The following is an 18,005-nucleotide window of genomic DNA, read 5'->3' on the forward strand; positions in this document are numbered from 1 at the left end:
AAGAAATGCGTGTCGGTATCTTTTGACTCTTGGTGAAGGCTTGCTGCTCCCTTCCTCTTTTTCAAGCAGTTGGTATTTTTTTGTTGACTTTTTGTCTTTTCATATCCTACTAGATTTCCCCATTATTTTGCTTGGTGTATCTCTATCTTAGATACTGTTTTCCTTTCATTTGGTTTTCAGAAGCTTGATGTGGAGGGAGTAGGGGTTCTGGCTTTCGCTGACAGCTCTACTGTTGATTTTCGCAGCTGTGGCGATCCTGCGTGCGTTAAGCACAGTCACATCTCCAGCCCACACGCCCTGCGTCACACACGCATGCCTACGTATGCACATTTATGTGTCTTGCAGCCATACAGAACCTTCTTGAACGCACAACGATGCCATACTTAGATCTCTTGAGACAGACTACGGAACACTTTTATGTGGAAGGGTAGGGACAATATTTTTATTTTGGACTAGACAGTTGTATAAACGTGTAAAAGTGGGGTGCATCTTGCATAACACTAATTAAATGTGCAGAACACTGAAGCGTGCCCTCTTGCTGCTTACTTAGCACATAATATCTCTCTACCTTTATACATCTGCAAATTATAGACTCACAGTAGCGAATGCTAGAATTAGTGTTGTAAAGCTGTTCCTATTATCCTTTGAGATATCCTTCCATTGTGACCCTTTTTCCTCCTGTCTTTGTAAGAAATGGAAAATCTTCTGGTAAGATTGTTTTAAAGGTACAGACTTAAATGCTTGGCCCAGGAATCAGCTCTCACAGCGATGCTATCTTGGCCGTGTTGTTCCTCCATGCTGTTACATGACAGCATACAGATGCTATCCTGAGAGCCTGTCGTTACTCTGGCTCAGAAATAATGTCTTCTGCTCTTACTTAGGGCTCTTCAGGTTGTAAGGTACAGAGATCCACTTGTGTTAGCCCAAGAAATAAACTTATTAAAGAATGTAGTAGGTTCCATGGTAATCCAAAGGCAAGAAGCACCTCACTTTGGAGCTATAGATATTGGAACTGGGAAACAGAGAACAAGGTGGTTTTCTGTGTTTCTTTGCAACTGGGGTTGCTGAGTCACAGTCCCTCCATCTTTCTATTGTAGGCTGACTGACTTGTTTAGGGCAATGGTGGGCACTCCAGGCCCTCTGGATTATAGATTATAACTCCCAGTGGGTCCTTTTTCTCTTCTGCCCTGTCTGAGTGTCTCGAACCTAAATTCTCAACAAATGACTTTGGTTGGCTCAGCCTGTCTTTTTGCCCCTGAACCCAGATTTTAGGATTCTGGTCAAATTGTAGATTGGTTTCCCTGCATTAGATGTTCTACCCTCACTCATCTGGTTGGCTGGGGTTTGGAGAGTAGGAGAAGGTCCAGTGCCTAAAAAAAACCTCTGGTTCCTACTCGGAATGGGTTCTGGGTAGGATGATAAACATACCTTACCAGAATTGCTTTGTAGCTTAAAAGGGTTCTAAAGCAGCGTATCTCTGACTTTGTGATGCTTTATGGCTGTTCATGTCACCTCTTCTGACAGTGGCTTTTTAAACTTGAGCTTGACAGTTTTTTATATTCTGTTAGATACAAGTTAGGGACCTTGGCACCTTCATGTTTGTTTTTTCAGTACTCAGATTTATCCTTGTCTAGCCTCTTACAAGATATTTGTAAACAAATGATTATGTGTCTTCATGCTAGGGGCTAATATTTGATAGCAGAATTCTGTGGTGAGTTTTGAATAGGAAGATCTTCTTTTTTTAAGATTTTATTCATTTGACAGAAAGAGATCACAAGTAGGCAGAGAGAGAGGGGGAAGCAGGCTCCCTGCTAAGCAGAGAGTTTGATGCAGAGCTTGATCCCAGGACCCTGGGACCATGACCTGAGCTGAAGGCAGAGGCTTAACCCACTGAGCCACCCAGGTGCCCCAGGAAGATCTTCTAATAGAAAAGTCTAATAAAATAATTTCCATAATGTAGTAAACATTCCTATGCACTTAAAAAACAACAACAACAATTCCTGGGGCACCTGAGTGGCTCAGTCAATTGATCGGCTGACTCTTGATTTCAGCTCAGGTCATGATCTCAGGGCCGGGGATTGAGCCCTGCGTGCTCAGTGGGGAGCCTGCTGGAGATTCTCTCCCTCTCCCTCTGCCCCTCCCCGCCTCGCTCTTTTTCTCTCTGTGTCTCTCAGGTAAATAAATAAAAAATAAACCTTAAAACCCCTAATTCCTGGCTAAGTTGAATCTTTTGGGCTACTTGCTGTGTGAACCTTCACCCTACCCTTAAATAAAATATATTTTGTCTTGTGTGTTTACAATTTGAGTAGCCTGGGGAAGTACATATGTGCCATACCCACAGTTTTGTTACTTTATGATCATTATTTTCCTTGAAAACAGATTTTTAAAATAATAGCATTTATGTTCAGTGACAATAATAGTCATTTCCTGATACTTGCTTTTAAAGGTTGGTGGTAAATACTGGCCCAAATATATTGCAGACAAAAATAACTTAGTAAATTATCATATTTTACAATTTTGGCTTCTAATTAAAAAGTAGAAGTGTTACTAGAATGTTTATTGTGAGTAGAACTTGCATTTTACTCTAGAATAAAGGAAATGAATTAATAAGCCAGTAGTTGAATTTGAGGTATATTGTTTCAAAGTTTTTCATGTGTATGTCGTACACCCTGGTGCCCCATGACCCTTCATGTCCTGGGAGAGACAGTGACAGAATTAGCATGACCTGACCTTGGCTTTCTAGGCAAGTGGGCCCCAAATCTAGCTTCTCTTCAGAATCATTTGCTAAGTGTTTTTTTTTTTTTTTAAAGATTTATTTATTCATTTTAGAGAGAGAGTGTGCAAGCAAAGGGAATGGCAGAGGGAGAGAGGGAGGGAGAGTATGTTAAGCAGAGTCTTCACTGAGCATGGAACGCAGGGCTCAGTCTCCCAGCCCTGAGATCAAAACCTGAGCCAAAAGCAGGCGTTGGACGCCTAACCAGCGGAGCTACCCAGGTGCCCCTTAGTTCTTTACAATATGGATTCCTAGGCCTCAATGTAGACCTACCACATCATACTCTCCAGGGGTTCATTTTAGAATCTGTCCAGGTTTGTTTGTTTTTTTAACTTGGTAATGAATTTTACATACAGCCAGTTTTGGAAATCACTCTAGGCCTTAGTTCCCAGTCTGACCAAAAAGAATATCTGTCATCGGTATAACTGACTGTACCTTGAAAACCTTATCATGAATATGGATTGTTCCGTATTACCCCTCCATCAGAAAGGATGAATACCCAACTTTTGTATCAACATGGACGGGACTGGAGGAGATGATGCTGAGTGAACTAAGTCAAGCAGAAAGAGTCAATTATCATATGGCTTCACTTACTTGCAGAGCATAAGGAATAACACGGAGGACATGGGGAGATGGAGAGGAGAAGGTAGTTGGGGGAAATCGGAGGCGGAGAGGACCCATGAGAGACTGCGGACTCTGAGAAACAAACCGAGGGTTTTGGAGGGGAGGTGGGTGAGGGGATGAGTGAGCCTGGTCGTGGGTCTTATGGAGGGCACGGACTGCATAGATCACTGGATGTGGTGCATAAACAAGGAATCTTGGAACACTGAAAAAATAAAGCTAAAAAAAAATTTAAAAAAAGAAGGATTGTTCCATGTGACAATGCTCTAGCATGGGCTCCAGCCAGCCAGGCTCTACCGACTGAGCAGCCAGGTGCCCCCATAATGCAGTTCTTAATTACAGCATTGATACACTATAATTAGGAGTATGGTTTAAAAATTCTTATTCACATGTGGTTTTAGGAACCGTACTGTGTCTTTGTGTTTCAAGTTGCTTGCTTCTTTCTGGACTCGGTCATCTTGCCCATGTTAAATTTATGTAACACTTTTTCCCGCACGATGCTGTTAAAATCTCGTGCTCCTGGCCAAGCCAGGGCCATGAGGAACCTGTACATTTAGCGGGACTAGGTTCTTTTTCTTTTATAGTGAATGGAAGAATGATGTTTAAACGTCCTTAAAGGTGTCACATACTTGGGGGCGTTGTTTTGTGGAGGTGTTTTGGCTTTGTATGTGGTTAACGAAGCATCATGTTCAGATTTTGGTATTTGTTGGTTGAAGGAAAGTGGCCTTGGAGGTTCTCAGTCGGCTCTGTGCTATCGTGTCACTAGGTGGAGATGTAGCGCTGCTCAGCGGTGTAGCCAAAGCGAAGAGTGAGGCTTGAGTTCTCTCCTTACAAGACTGCTTTGCACATATTTGATGAGGTTTCTTCTACTCTAGGGAAAAACTTGTAAATTTGGTATGATTCTGAATTTTTGTTTTCTTTTATTAGAGTTTAAAATCAATCCTTTAATGTCTGTTTTCACACCAATCAACTCTGTTTTAAAAAAAATTTTTTCCTCTTAATAACATGTCCTTTGTCTGTCCCTCATTGTTTCATCTTGTCATCGTTATTCTAATGTCTCTGTGACTGTTCGTAGTGGTTTAATTCTAAAAGTCTAGTAATATAACTAGAATTTTTTTCTGGGGTCAAATATTATCTAAAATTTTAATGTGGCAGCAGTATGAGATAAATGAACCAAACTTTGTAGTCTGAACATACCTGAATCTTATTTTTATATTAGTTTAGGCTGCCAGGGTCTAATTTTAATATATTTAAATTCAGTAGGGGTCACTTTTTCCCTCTTTCTTTCTTCTGTTCCTCTTGAATCCTAAGTGTCTATGCACGCTATTGATGTGGGGGATTTTTAAAAAAGTACAAGCCTGTTTCCAAAGACCTGGTGTCCAGTTGAGAACATTGCAAACACACCTACAGAGGATTTTCAAGTAATCTGAGTATCTGATCTTTAGAAACTGTGAAGGTGGAACTTTAAAAAACAATCTCACTTTGGAAAAGATTCTGGCTGTTCCTCAAATGTTTAAACACTGTGATACCTTATGATCCAGCAATTTTCCTCTCCTAGGTATACATTCAAGGGAAATGAAAACATATGTTCACCAAAAAACCTGGGACATGAATGTTCGTAGCAGCATTATTCATGATAGCCACAAAGTGGAAACAACCCAAATGGCCCTCACCAGATGAACGGATAAACAAAACATGCACATGTGCAGCATGGTACCGTTCAGCCACGAGGAGGAATGAAGTACTGACCCACATTGGGACATGGGTGACCCTTGGAGACACTCTGCTAAGTGAAAGCAGCCAGACACAAAAGGCCACGTATTGTGTGATTCCATGGTGTCTAGAAAGCAAACCTACAGAGAGAAAGGAGACCCATGGTTGCCTAGGGCTGAGTGGAGGGAAGCCATGGCCAGTGGTCACGGAGTCTCTTTTCCCAGGGATGACGTTGTGATGTTGATGGTGGTGATGGGGGCACGGCTGTGCACCTGTGCTAAAGACCACTGAGGTGTGTGTACACTTTAAACGGGTGACTTGCAGGGATGTGAGAATTCAATCTCAGTAAGCCTGGTTTAAAAATAAACTATCAAGAAGTTTAACATTTATTCTAGGAAGGACTATGTACTGACCATCTAATCGGTATATACTAAGTTCTGTAGGAGTTACAAACCCAGTGTAAGACAAACCCTGACCACAGGTTGCTTCCAGTTCAAAAGAGGCACCCGCACAGTCTATAAGAATGCACTTTCACTTTCTGAATGTTTCCCATCTTTCGAGACGTAACCGCCTGAATTCTCTTCCAACTATTTCTTTAATAGCCCTGATCTTCTTACCCTATGTCTTTTTTTTTTTTTCCTTTCAAAAGCAAACTCTTGCTACTCAGACTTTGATAAATAGCAGCCCAATCCTATGAGCTTTAGCTAACTTAAAGGACATTTTAAGCTACGGCAGTGTTCCCAGTAACTTAAAGTTACTGTGTGTGGTTCATGGAAACCCATTCGTTCAGCAGATACTGATATTTCATTACAAGTAATTGGCAAATCTTAATACTTTTGGCATTATTATTTTTTAAAAAGATTTTTTTAAAAGATTTTATTTATTTATTTGTTAGAGAGAGAGACAGTGCGCGCAAGCATAGGTAGACAGAGCGGCAGGCAGAGGCAGGGGGAGAAGCAGATTTTCCGCCGAGCAAGGAGCCCGATGCGGAACTCGATCCCAGGACACTGGGATCATGACCTGAGCTGAAGGTAGCCGCTTAACCAACTGAGCTGCTTAACCAACTAACCAACTTAGGCGTCCCTAAGAAGATTTTTTTTTTTTAAGATTTAATTTATTTATTTGACAGACAGAGATCACAAGTAGGCAGAGAGGCAGGCAGAGAGAGAGAGAGAGAGGGAAGCAGGCTTCCTGCGGAGCAGAGAGCCCGATGCGGGGCTCGATCCCAGGACCCTGAGATCATGACCCGAGCCGAAGGCAGCAGCCCAAACCACTGAGCAACCCAGGCGCCCCCCTAAGAAGATTTTTAAATTCTTTTTATTTCAACTGATGAACAAACTTTGATATATTATCTTTTTAAAAAAGATTTATTTGTTTATTTTAGCGAGAGAGCACAAGCAGGAGGTACAGAGGGAGAGGGAGAGAGAATTGGAAGCAGATTCCCTGCTGAGTGCATAGCTGGACTCAGAGCTTGGTCTCATGACCCTGAGATCATGACCTGAGCTGAAACCAAGAGTTAACCAACTGTGCTGCCTAGGCACCCCAACATTGGTATATTTTATTAACTAAAATCTCTGGATTACATCAAGGTTCACTCTTTGTGTTGTCCAGTTCTCCTTGCTTTAACAAGTGCATAATGATGTGTACCCACCATCACAGCACCCTACAGAGTGGGTTCACTGCCCTCGGAATGCCCCATGCTCTACCTATTCACCCCTGACCCTCCTACCTCCCCCTGAACTCCTGATCATTTTACTGTCTTTATGGTTTTGCCTTTTCTAAAATGTCCTATAGTTTTTAACTTAAAAAGTTCTTTTTATTATTGAAGTATAGCTGGCCTACAATGTTACTGTCAGGTGTACAACATAGTAATTCAGTAGTTCTGTATATCACTCTGTGTTCACCATAATAAGGGTAGTCACCATCTGTCGCCATGCAAATCATAACCACAAAGAAATAGCACTTGACAGCAGTCAGAACAGCTAATATCAAATGACAAGAAATAACAAAGGTTGGTGCAGATGTGGAGAAAAGGGAACCCTCGTGCACTCATTGGGGGAGTGTATTTGGTCCAGATACTATGGAAAAGAGTATGGAGGGTCCTCAAAAAACTAAAAATAGAAATACCATATGATCCAGTAATTCCACTTCTGGGTGTTTGCCCCAGGAAAACAAAGATACTGATTTGCAGATATATGCGCCCCTTCTTTTACTGCAGCATTATTTGCGTTAGTCAAGATGAGAGGCAGCCTAACTATCCATCCGTAGATGAAGGGATAAAGGAGCAGTATATAATACAATGGAATATTACTCAGCCATAAAAAAGAATAAAGTCTTGCCTTTGATGGCAATACGGATGGTCATAGAGAGTGTTATACTGAGATAAGTCAGAGAAAGACAAATACTATATGATTTCACTTACATATGAAATCTGAAAAACAAACAAACAGACTTACAAATACAGGGAACAAACTGGTGGCTGCCAGAGGGGCGGGTGGGGGAGAGCCGAAATTGGTGAAAGGGATTATAAGATACAGCTTTCCATTTATAAGATAATGAAGTCAGAGGGGTACAGCATAAAGAATATAGTCAATAATATTGTAACAACAAATACCTTTTGCTGCAATTTAGTCAGCTTCCATGGTGTTCAAAAATAGTCTTGAGTTCATAGATTTTCATAGAAAACGCCTTTTAGGAATACTTAAAAGCTAAACAAATGTATGCCTAGTATAGAACTAGCCATGTTGTCGTTAGTGTGGCATTTTGATATTGTTGCCATCATTACAATTTTAAAGGAGGAGAAATTCTGGTTCAGTCCCAATAATTCTATTATAGCCAAAAAAGACTTGTTTTTTCAAAAGCAGTAATTCTGAATCCATCAGTTTAGTAGCTGTCCTAGTTTTGTTTATCTGTCTATATGCCTGACTGCCCATATGCTTTTATCTAAAGCTAAACTTCTTTATTGCTTTGCAGATGCCTATGAAACTGCCAAGATGCTGTGTGAGCAGTATTACCTGGTTGCTCCAGAGCTGGAAGTGGAAGAATTCAATGGTAAAAGAAAAATCATTTTTACTGTACATACAAGGAAGTTGACTAAAAATCTGATGATACCTGAGCTATATTGCAGTGAGATTTCCTCACATTACACTGCTTTCTCATCTTTCTTTTCTTTTTCAAGCTTTTCTGTCTTCGGTCTCCTAGGCATAATAGGGTAAGGAGTTTTTGTACAGGAGTTTGTAATCTCCTCGAACTCAGAGTTCTTGGAACAGAAGTCATCAAGGTAGAAATTGCACAAACAGATGAACAGGCAGTTCTCAAAACAACAAATGCCAGGCAGTCAGTAAACATATGGAAACATGTGTAACTACACTAATCAGAGAAGTACAAACAAAAATGGAGAAATGCCATTTTCGTCTTTCAAAATGGCAGTGATTATAATGTTGTAATACTTTGAATTGGTGCCCAGAAAAATACTGTTGACAACACTTACACATTTCTGGTGTAAGTTTAAATTAGTACAACCTTTCTCAAAAAATGCTAGCAATATCTTTCTTCTTGGCCCAGGAAATTAAAATTCAGTAATGGTCATATTCTTTGGTCAAGTAAATTAAACTTCAGAAAGTTTATTATGTGAAAATAAAGGTGTACACAGATGTATGTACAAGAATAACAACCACAGTGGTTTTCTTAAACAGAAAAATTAGAAAACAACCCCAGTTGTCCACGATAGAAGATATTTAAGTTGTGGTACATCCATAAGATAGAATACTAAGCAGCCATTCAAAATAACGCTTTAAGGGGTGCCTGGGTGGCTCAGTGGGTTAAAGCCTCTGCCTTCGGCTCAGGTCATGATCCCAGGGTCCTGGGATCAAGCCCCAAGTTGGGCTCTCTGCTCGGCGGGGAGCCTGCTTCCCCCTCTCTCTCTGCCTGCCTCTCTGCTTACTTGTGATCTCTACCTGTCAAATAAATATATAAAATCTTTTAAAAAAACCAAACAAAAATAAAATAATGCTTTAAAAGAATATTGAATGTATTGAAAAAGTTGAGTTTTTTAAACACAGGCTATAAAAATCCATTAGTGTAACAAGTTCAATGGGAAATATTTTGAAGGATTTATAGCACCAAAACAACAGCTTTCTGGGCTATAGGTGTGTAGCTGATTGTTACCTTAGTCATATGATTCTATATGTATTTGCATGTTACCTTTATTTGTAAGTTACAAGAGAGACATGCGTGTTGGGAAAATAGAAACAATACAGAATGTAGGGTAAGAAGTGAAAGTTCCCTTGTTCTCTGAGGACCGGGCAGAGCTTTTGTTTTTGACATAAATGGGGTTGAAACTATGCATGTTCTATAACTGGCATTCTTTACTTTGCCTTGAAGATCTTTGCATGGATTAATGTCATTTAGAGATTATCCACAGTGTAAATTGCCATTATGGAGTCATTTACCATTGAGCGGACATTTAGGATTTCCAGTTTTCCCATATTCTTTATAACGAACAGTGAAAGGTGTGTCTGTGTCTGCAGGATGGGAAAATTTGTGAACACGTGGAAGCATTTCTGTAGGTTGGGTCCCTAGAAGTGGAATGACTGAATCTTAGGATGTGGATGTTTACAGTTAAAGATAAACCAAATTCCCTCTCAAAAATATGTTAGGGCGCCTGGGTGGCTCAGTGGGTTAAGCCTCTGCCTTCGGCTCAGGTCATGATCCCAGGGTCCTGGGATCAAGCCCCACATTGGGATCTCTGCTCAGCAGGGAGCCTGCTTCCCCCTCTCTCTCTGCCTACTTGTGATTTCTGTCTGTTCGATAAATAAAAATGTTAAAAATGTATTTTGCTTATAATGAGATCAACATGTGAAAAGATGTTAGGCTGTTGTTGTAGGACAGTTGCCCCTGCATTCTGCCAGAAGGTATCCAAGCTGCTTTCCAAGTCTGTTGGGTTCTCCGAGAAGAGTTGTGCCCATATTTTGGATCAATACACTGCCAGAACCGAAAGGACTTCACTTGAGTATTCCCAAGTAGAAACATCTCAGTCTTCTCTCTGCTTTTTCATACTGGCAAGGTGAGGCCTAACCTCACTCTGCACGTTTCTCTTTGTCAAACGCAGAACTTAAAATCGCAGGTGATAACCGATTGCTCTTTTGCATGAATGGCAGTCTGACTCACTGTAAAGGCCAGAGCAGCCAGCCCGCTCTTGCTGAGTCCCAGGAGCCAGCTGTGTCACACATTTCTTCTCAGTGAAACTGTCACGCTGGGCAGCGCGCCTCACCAGGAGGAGAGATTAACAACTATTTTTGGCACTGTCTCGTGCATGATTTTTCAAGTCCCCTTTCCCATCACTAAGATAAGTGAATGCTGCTGGTTATAGGCGACCTCTAGTTCCCTGTGGCTCTGGGTAATGTGTTTATGATTTCTCTTTACGATTTTCTGAATGTCAGAGCTCTTTGTGGATGTGGCTAAGGGCGGTGCCTTCGCACTAACAAGTTCTGTGGTAGAGATGCAGGTCAGAGGTCAGTCCTGAACACCTTAAGTAGACGTCACTTTGTAAAGAGTGGATGTTTCCCACAGCATGTTGCCCATCTCAGTTTTCCTTAAAGGAAAAATCCATCGGATCCAGATTCCCACAGATTCATTTTCAGAGTCTGCTTCTTTCTCGTTGCTTCCATTACCCCACAGGCGCCTCGAACCGTAGTGAGGAATAGCATTGCCCTCCACTGTGTGCTTGACAGCAGTGTGGCTGCCGCTGACCCGAAGGAACCTCTGTTGCTTCCCGAGAATCATTCCATCAGTTTGACGTATCATCTTTCGTTCTGAATCTCTGGGCATTTTTTCTTTGCCATTGTAGACCCCTGAGAAAGTAGTGAATGGGACTACGGAGAACATACTTTGTGAACACTGTCAGTGTTTACCAGTCATCCCAGGAACTCTGGATATTGGGAGCCAGCTAAAATAAACTTTCTTTTTTCTCCTTCTGATGACACTTAACAGGAGCAATAAAAATAACAGATGTGTTGGGGCGTCTGGGTGGCTCAGTCGTTAAGTGTTTGCCTTTGGCTCAGGTCATGATCCCTGGGTCCTGGGATCCAGCCCTGCATCGGGCTCTCTGCTCAGGGCAAGCCTGCTGCTCCCCTTGCTTGTGCTCTCTCTGTCTCTATCGAATAAATAAATAAAATCTTAAAAAAATAACAGATGTTTATCTTCTATCAGGTTTCAGATTTTTCTGACTTGCCCCCGGTGGCAACCCACGTTGGTTTCTCCAGACAAGCATCCATTTTGTCACACTTGTTCTCATTTTAGCTTTCTTATTCTCCTGAGAAATCACTTGCCAAAACGTTAAGCAAAGACACCTCTTTTCTTACCTGTTTTGGATCCTTGCGGTGAGGCAGCCCGGCTCAGAGGGATGACGTGAGCTTTGTAGCTCTCCAGGTGGTGGGAGAGGACACACGGAACAACTTCCTTGTCTGTAAGATCACCTTGCGTGGTGATAAAAGGATACTGTTGCTGGGGCCTTAAAATACAGCACCAGACACAGACTGGGTATATATATATATATATATATATATATATATGTTTTTAATAAAAGGGTGGCTACTGGAAGTCAGAGTTGGCTTGGGAAAGATAAGACTATGGTTACTACTTGCATTTCTTCACCATTTCTAGATTAGTCTTTTCCTGTCGAGAGGTTCGTTCATAGCTCTGCGTTTCATGGGCAACATGAAAACGTCAAGTCAGGGGCGCCTGGGTTGCTCAGTCGGTTAAGTGTCTGCCTTCAGCTCAGGTTATCATCCCGGGGTCCTGGGATCGAGCCCCGCGTTGGGTTCCCTGCTCAGCAGGAGGCTGCTTCTCTCTCGCCCTCTGCCTGCCATTCCCCTTGCTCGTGCTCGCTCTCTCTCTCTCTCTCTCTCTCTCTGTGTCAAATGAGTAAATAAAATCTTTAAAAGTTAAAAAGAAAAATTCAAGTCATTCTATATATACGTTGTTATAAGAGGGTTCCCAGGGGGTGCCGGGGTGGCTGAGTCAGTTAAGTGGCTGACACCGGATTTCAGCTTAGGTCATGATTTCAGGGTCCTGGGATCGAGCCCTGTGTCCAGGTCCATGCTCAGCGAAGAGTCTGCTTGTCTCCCCCCATCTACTCTCGCCCCTGCTTGCACTCCCTTTCTGTCTCTCAAATAAATAAATATATAAAATCTTTTTTGAAAAAGAAGGTTCCCAGGAGAGGTGTGTATCTATCCTGGGATCTTTGATTTCCAGTTTCCCTATATTGGATACTTTCGTGGTTATTTTCGGTCAGGGGGTTCTCTACAGTAGTTGAAAAGCCATTGCTGGTAGCCCTGTTAAGACCATAAAGTTAACTTTTTAGTAGTGATACTAGCCAGCATTTATTGACTACTTACATTGCGGCGGGCTGTTTGTAAGCTAGTTTATCCCTGTTAGCCCGTTTAATCCTTATAGTAACCCAGTGAGGTACGTACGGTGCTCATTTCAGATATAGGACACTGAGGCCCAGATGTGTTAAATACCTATTAATGTGACTGTTAAATGCCAGAATCAGGACTTAATCCCAGGATAACTTTGAACTACACTGTGTACTGTTTCTCGTAGCCTCATCCATTGACTTTGGGACTTAACCAATCATCTCTAAGTGCCCAGCTACCTTTTCTCTTAAATGCATTTCTTTTCTGCTTAGCCTCTACTTTATTCATTCTTATAGGAGAGCTATCTGAAAATAAAATTCTCTGTATCCCACGTAGAGTTCTGTTGGTATTTATTACATGTCTTTCAACTAATGGTTTTTGGAGCAATGACTCTATAAGAGAGACTTGATTATTTCTTGAGTCTTGAGTATGAGAAACCTGAGCCATTTTTTTCCATTTACTTTAAAAAATATACTTTAGATGGAAAATTCATATTGCATTTATGTTCTATTTTAGAAAGTTAATAAATATCTATTAAGGGTCCACTACATAAAAGCCATTGGACCCAGGATTAGGTTAAAAGTTATGGACAAAAGCATTGGACTTGATTTTAAAAGGAAGGAAAGACATCTAACCTATAATGTTCTGCAAGAAAGTACAAGTAATTGAGCAAGCCTACAGATGACTCCTAGAGAATGTTGGTTCAAGTGAAAAGAAAAAAACACATCAGAGATTAGATTTGGAAAAAGATCTGGAGTGAAAAGGTTGAATTCAGAAGGCTGTTTATATGACTAATCATGCCTTTTGGTACAAGATAGCCCGAGTGTTCAACTTGTTCCTGGGGAGCCATTAAAAGGACAATAAAGGAATACAAAGAAAAACAGCAAAGAAACCAGGGGGCCGTCATCAGTGGACCACTGGTCCCACCTCCTGCCATAGGGTAAACTGAGGGAAGTCTGCTGATTACAGACCAAGCAGAAGAAGATGGAGGGACCCCAGGAGCAGAGCCAGTAGGGGCAAAGCATTGGAAAGGGAAGCCAAAAGGAGGGGTCAGCTGAAAGCTGGTCTAAGGCAGAGCACGGAGGGGTGATAGGGAACACTGGTCTTGGGCTGTGCTCTGCCTACAGTCAGTCACAAGCATTCTTCCTAGGGCAGAAATTAAAATCAGAGTCCCTTTTTCAAGAATAACCTTGGAAAAAGTGGGGCTGTTCACGTACCTGTTGTTGGCCCCAAATAAAGCCCTCTTCACTGAGAATTTGGGGCACCCTCCGGTCAGAAGCCAGCTTACTGTCTGCCTACCCTAAAGTTACTTGAGAAGTCTTGACCAGATCTGCAGGGCTCCAAGTCAGCCTTCTTGTTTAGTTGAGGGCCCCAGGGGGAAATGAACACCAGCTCTCAAATGATTTGTCCAATTCCTCATTCAACAAGAATATTACTACCAGGGTTTATCACACCTCAGGCGACACCCAGCGGCGTGAGGAAAATCTGACTAGCATTAAACTTACCAGCTGCACTACCATGGCCAAGAGACTACCCCCCCCCCTTCTAAATTCTGAGAGAAAATGATTTTGAATGCAGAATTTTGTACTTAGCCAGACCTTCAAGTGAGTCAGAGGTGTAAAGATTAAGAAATGTATTTCCTAAGGGCACCTTTCTGAGGTAGGCTACTTGACTGACTTGATGGTTTATGTCATGTGGGCATAAGAAATAGTAAAGAACATACCAGAACTTTAATCAAAAACATTTTGAAGATGATGGCTGTGCGGCATGTTTGGAAGGCAATCAATTCTAATTTGAAAAATCTTAAAGAATGAAATGGATACCATGCACTAGAATAGGAAGCTAGAGGATCTTGGTGATGTGGTGAGGAAAGCATGTTTCTTGTCCAGTTACCCAAGAGGAAGGGTAATCAGAAGCTCCAGGAAACAAAACTGTGTAAGAAGGACACAGTCCAAATACTCAGTAACCTAAAAAAAGGGTAGCGGGATTTTAAGGAATTGGTGGAGGATTAAGGCAATCATTTCACCTTAAGGCTGAGAACATTCTTCTTCCTGTGACCAGTGAAACATGTCATTGGAATCACGGGGAAGGAAATACTGTTCTTCTACACTCTCGTGGCCACTCTGCAGTGATCCATATTTACCTAGTTATGATGCTCCCAACACTGTCAATTTTCAGCTTTTTAAAAAAAGATTTTATGTATTTATTTGAGAGAGAAAGAGCTTGAGTGGGGGAAGAGGGACAGAGGGAGAAGCCAACTCCGCACTGAACACAGAGCCTGATACTCAATCCCAGGACCCTGAGATCAGGACCTGAGCCAAAGGCAGACACTTAACCAACTGAGCCATCCAGGCGCCCCTCAATTTTCAGCTTTTATTATTTTTTTTAAGACTATTTATTTATTTATTTAACAGAAAGAGAGAGAGATCACAATTAGGCAGAGAGGCAGGCAGAGAGGGGGGAAGCAGGCTCCCCGCTGAGCAGAGAGCCCGATGTGGGGCTGGATCCCAGGACCCTGGGACCATGACCTGAGCCGAAGGCAGAGGCTTTAACTCACTGAACCACCCAGGTGCCCCAATTTTCAGCTTAAAAAAAAAAAAGAACTTCTAGACAAAGTACAGAAGAGTTCATCAGGTTTACAGACCGGAATGGAAATACTATCAACCGAAAGACTAAAGCAGAAGTAGTAGCAAGTGACTACCTCTGGGTGCAGACTTGGGGGTAAAGGTAGAAGGATTTTTGCTTTTCTTCTTTTTGTTTTTAGAAATTTCATTTATTTTATTTTATTGAATAATTTCAAAAGTAACTGATCATCAGAGAGTTCAGGATTCAGACTCAGAAGCTCTTGGTTCATTTGTCCAGTTTCAGGCCTCTTCTGTTTCAGTAGGCGAGTCACATAGCCTCCGCACAGCCCGTGTCCTCGCCCATAATAATGCCACCATCCCTGTGAACCCCACTGTAGTGTCAGGCGGGCTCACTTGGATTGTGCATGCTCAAGCTTCTCACACCTTCTAAGAACCTAACAAATGTTTGCTCTACTTTATATCCCTGTTACTTATATTAGAGGAAGTAGTTAAGTCAAAAATTATAACATGGATGACTATGTGTTCTACTTGAGAATGTTCACGTATTTTCAGTCTTTTCCATGATTATGGGCCACGAGGAGGAAGGACCAAGTGTTCCACCATCCATTCTCTGTAGCCCACGTTGTTCTTAGTGCCTGACATGGGATTCAGTGTTTCTTGTGTTTTCCTCAGGAGATCCCTGATGCAAGGAGAAAGGGCTATGGGTCTCTCGGGATGGGGGAGGGGTTGTCTGCCTGCTACTAGTAGAAAAGTTATGTGAACCTTAAATTCTACTCTAATATGCCTTGTTTGTGGAAATTGAACAGAGATTAACATTGCTTCTTAGTCTAATCTGCAAGAAGATGTGCTGCTTTTCCTCTGTGGCTTCACATTCTCCATGATGACTGCTGGGGTCACCACTGGGGGTGGCGAGTTTGTGAAAAACACTGAGCGATATTTAGATGACTTATGTAATGCTTAGAATATTATGACACACATAATAATAATCCAGTTTTGCTCAGCTAAGGTTCACAGAGATTGAGTAACCCGCCCAAGGTCACATGGCTTTTAAGTGAAGGAGCCAGATTTCTCCCCGGGTTTGTTGGACTTCCAAGCACATGCTTTTGCTCAGCCCTGACTTCAAAGGTGGAAACCTAAATTAGCCTTTCGTGTAGAGTTCTTTTTTATGTACTTGGGAGATAGAACGCCAGCCACATTCTTGACTTTCTTATAGTTTTTGTCCTTATTCATTGATGGTTTTTGTGTCTTTTTTCAGCCAAAGCTCCAGACAAACCTATTCAGGTAGTTTATGTGCCCTCACACCTGTTTCACATGCTATTTGAGTTGTTCAAGGTAAGTGGAATTTAAAAACACGGAAAGAAGTCTTCATTTTAAATTACTTTGATTCAGAGCATAATGGATTCATTAGATTAGCATAAGAAAAAGGTTTTGCATAACCATTTTAAAAATTCTATTTCTGATACCCTGTGGGTTTTATAATTTGTACACTGTGAGATGAAAAATTGCTGTGTACGGTACAGTTTTCGTGAATATTAGTACATATTGATTTGGGAGCTTAATTGTACTTCAGTGATTTTATGTAAAAATCCATACTGTTTTTTCTTCAGTTTTGAGATTAGAGATGCTTTTTACTTTCCCAACCTGGCGAAGGCTTTACTGGTGGTAGCCAGATCAAAATAAATACATGTTTTTGCGTGTTTAGGTTTCTGAACGTTAAGCACTTTGGTGCCTCAGCAGTTATTTTAGTTCTGAGAGATCCCGTAACTCTTTGACGTATTTGGGTCCATTGAGAAGATCTGACGGAAGCAGGAAAGATAGGGAGGGGCTGGACCAAAAAGAGGAGCTGCCCTCCCTTAGCCCCCCCATGAAGAAAAAGAATAAAATCTCCTAGACTCCACGGCTTACATTGCTTTTGTTAATCACCAGCTCATGGCATTTATAAGAGCAGTATTATAGGCACAAGGCGTTTAAGCTAAAATTTCATTTCTTCCGATGTGTAAAACCCTAAATTGAACACCTGAAAAATCAGTTATGCTGATTTGCTTCCCAAAATTATAATGTTACTGATGTAACACTTTAAGGTTGAGATGGGCATTCAATTGTGAACTTTCTCTTCAACAGCTGTGGCTTTTTGAGAATTTCTTTTTAACTGACGTTGCTTCTCCTTTTTTTTTTTTTTTTAAGCCAAATGATTAATTTTTGTGGGAAGCATGAATACTCTCAGGTTTTCCGCCTTCTTTAGAGGAAAGGTGCTCTGTAAATGCAGACTGATAAGTAAATGCAGCCTCGTTACTGTGATAAAAAACATTCCTCTTGGTTAAGAGTTGAATGACTTAAATACGCTAAGGAAAAACAAAAAGAGAAAAGAAAGAAAAAAAATACTTAGTATGATGGATGGAAATAAAACTCGATGAAATCAAAATAAAGCATCGGGCAATTTTTCCTTGCTCCAAACACACATTTAGCTAAGTTCTTTAGAGGGGGAAATAAAGGGTGTATAAACCCAACTAATATTTGCTCCACAAAAGCGTTATTGTGTAATAAGTAATCCTGTGCTAGTTCTTTTTTTAAATTGTGGTTTGTGAGTCAGCGGTATGCTACAAAAAAAGCCTTATTATTTCAGAACTCAATGAGAGCGACAGTTGAACTATATGAAGACAGAAAAGAAGCCTACCCCTCTGTTAAAACCCTCGTTACTCTGGGTAAAGAAGACTTGTCTATTAAGGTAACTACCTGCTTTGTTTGCACACGTTATCGGTTGATTTAATAGTACCCAGACCCTGAGGAATCTGAGGGAAGAGAAGAAAATGGACCCTGAATGTCTTATTTTTATGTACCACGTTAGATCTTTAGCTTGTTGCCTCATTTAAGCTTAGCAGAAGCCCATTTTTCAGG

At 41.3% G+C, this 18,005-nt stretch overlaps 1 protein-coding gene across 1 annotated transcript in view; it reads left to right on the forward strand.

Moving 5' to 3' along the window:
• Positions 1 to 18,005, forward strand: part of PDK3 (pyruvate dehydrogenase kinase 3) — a 78,035-nt gene that overhangs the window by 39,538 nt on the left and 20,492 nt on the right. The window contains exons 6-8 of the mRNA XM_059156712.1: positions 8,081 to 8,158; positions 16,366 to 16,442; positions 17,734 to 17,835. Coding sequence (XP_059012695.1) covers positions 8,081 to 8,158; positions 16,366 to 16,442; positions 17,734 to 17,835 — 257 coding nt within the window. The remainder of the gene's footprint in view (positions 1 to 8,080; positions 8,159 to 16,365; positions 16,443 to 17,733; positions 17,836 to 18,005) is intronic.

Source organism: Mustela lutreola, chromosome X (assembly GCF_030435805.1).
Source record: "Mustela lutreola isolate mMusLut2 chromosome X, mMusLut2.pri, whole genome shotgun sequence".
Classification (NCBI taxonomy): domain Eukaryota; kingdom Metazoa; phylum Chordata; class Mammalia; order Carnivora; family Mustelidae; genus Mustela; species Mustela lutreola.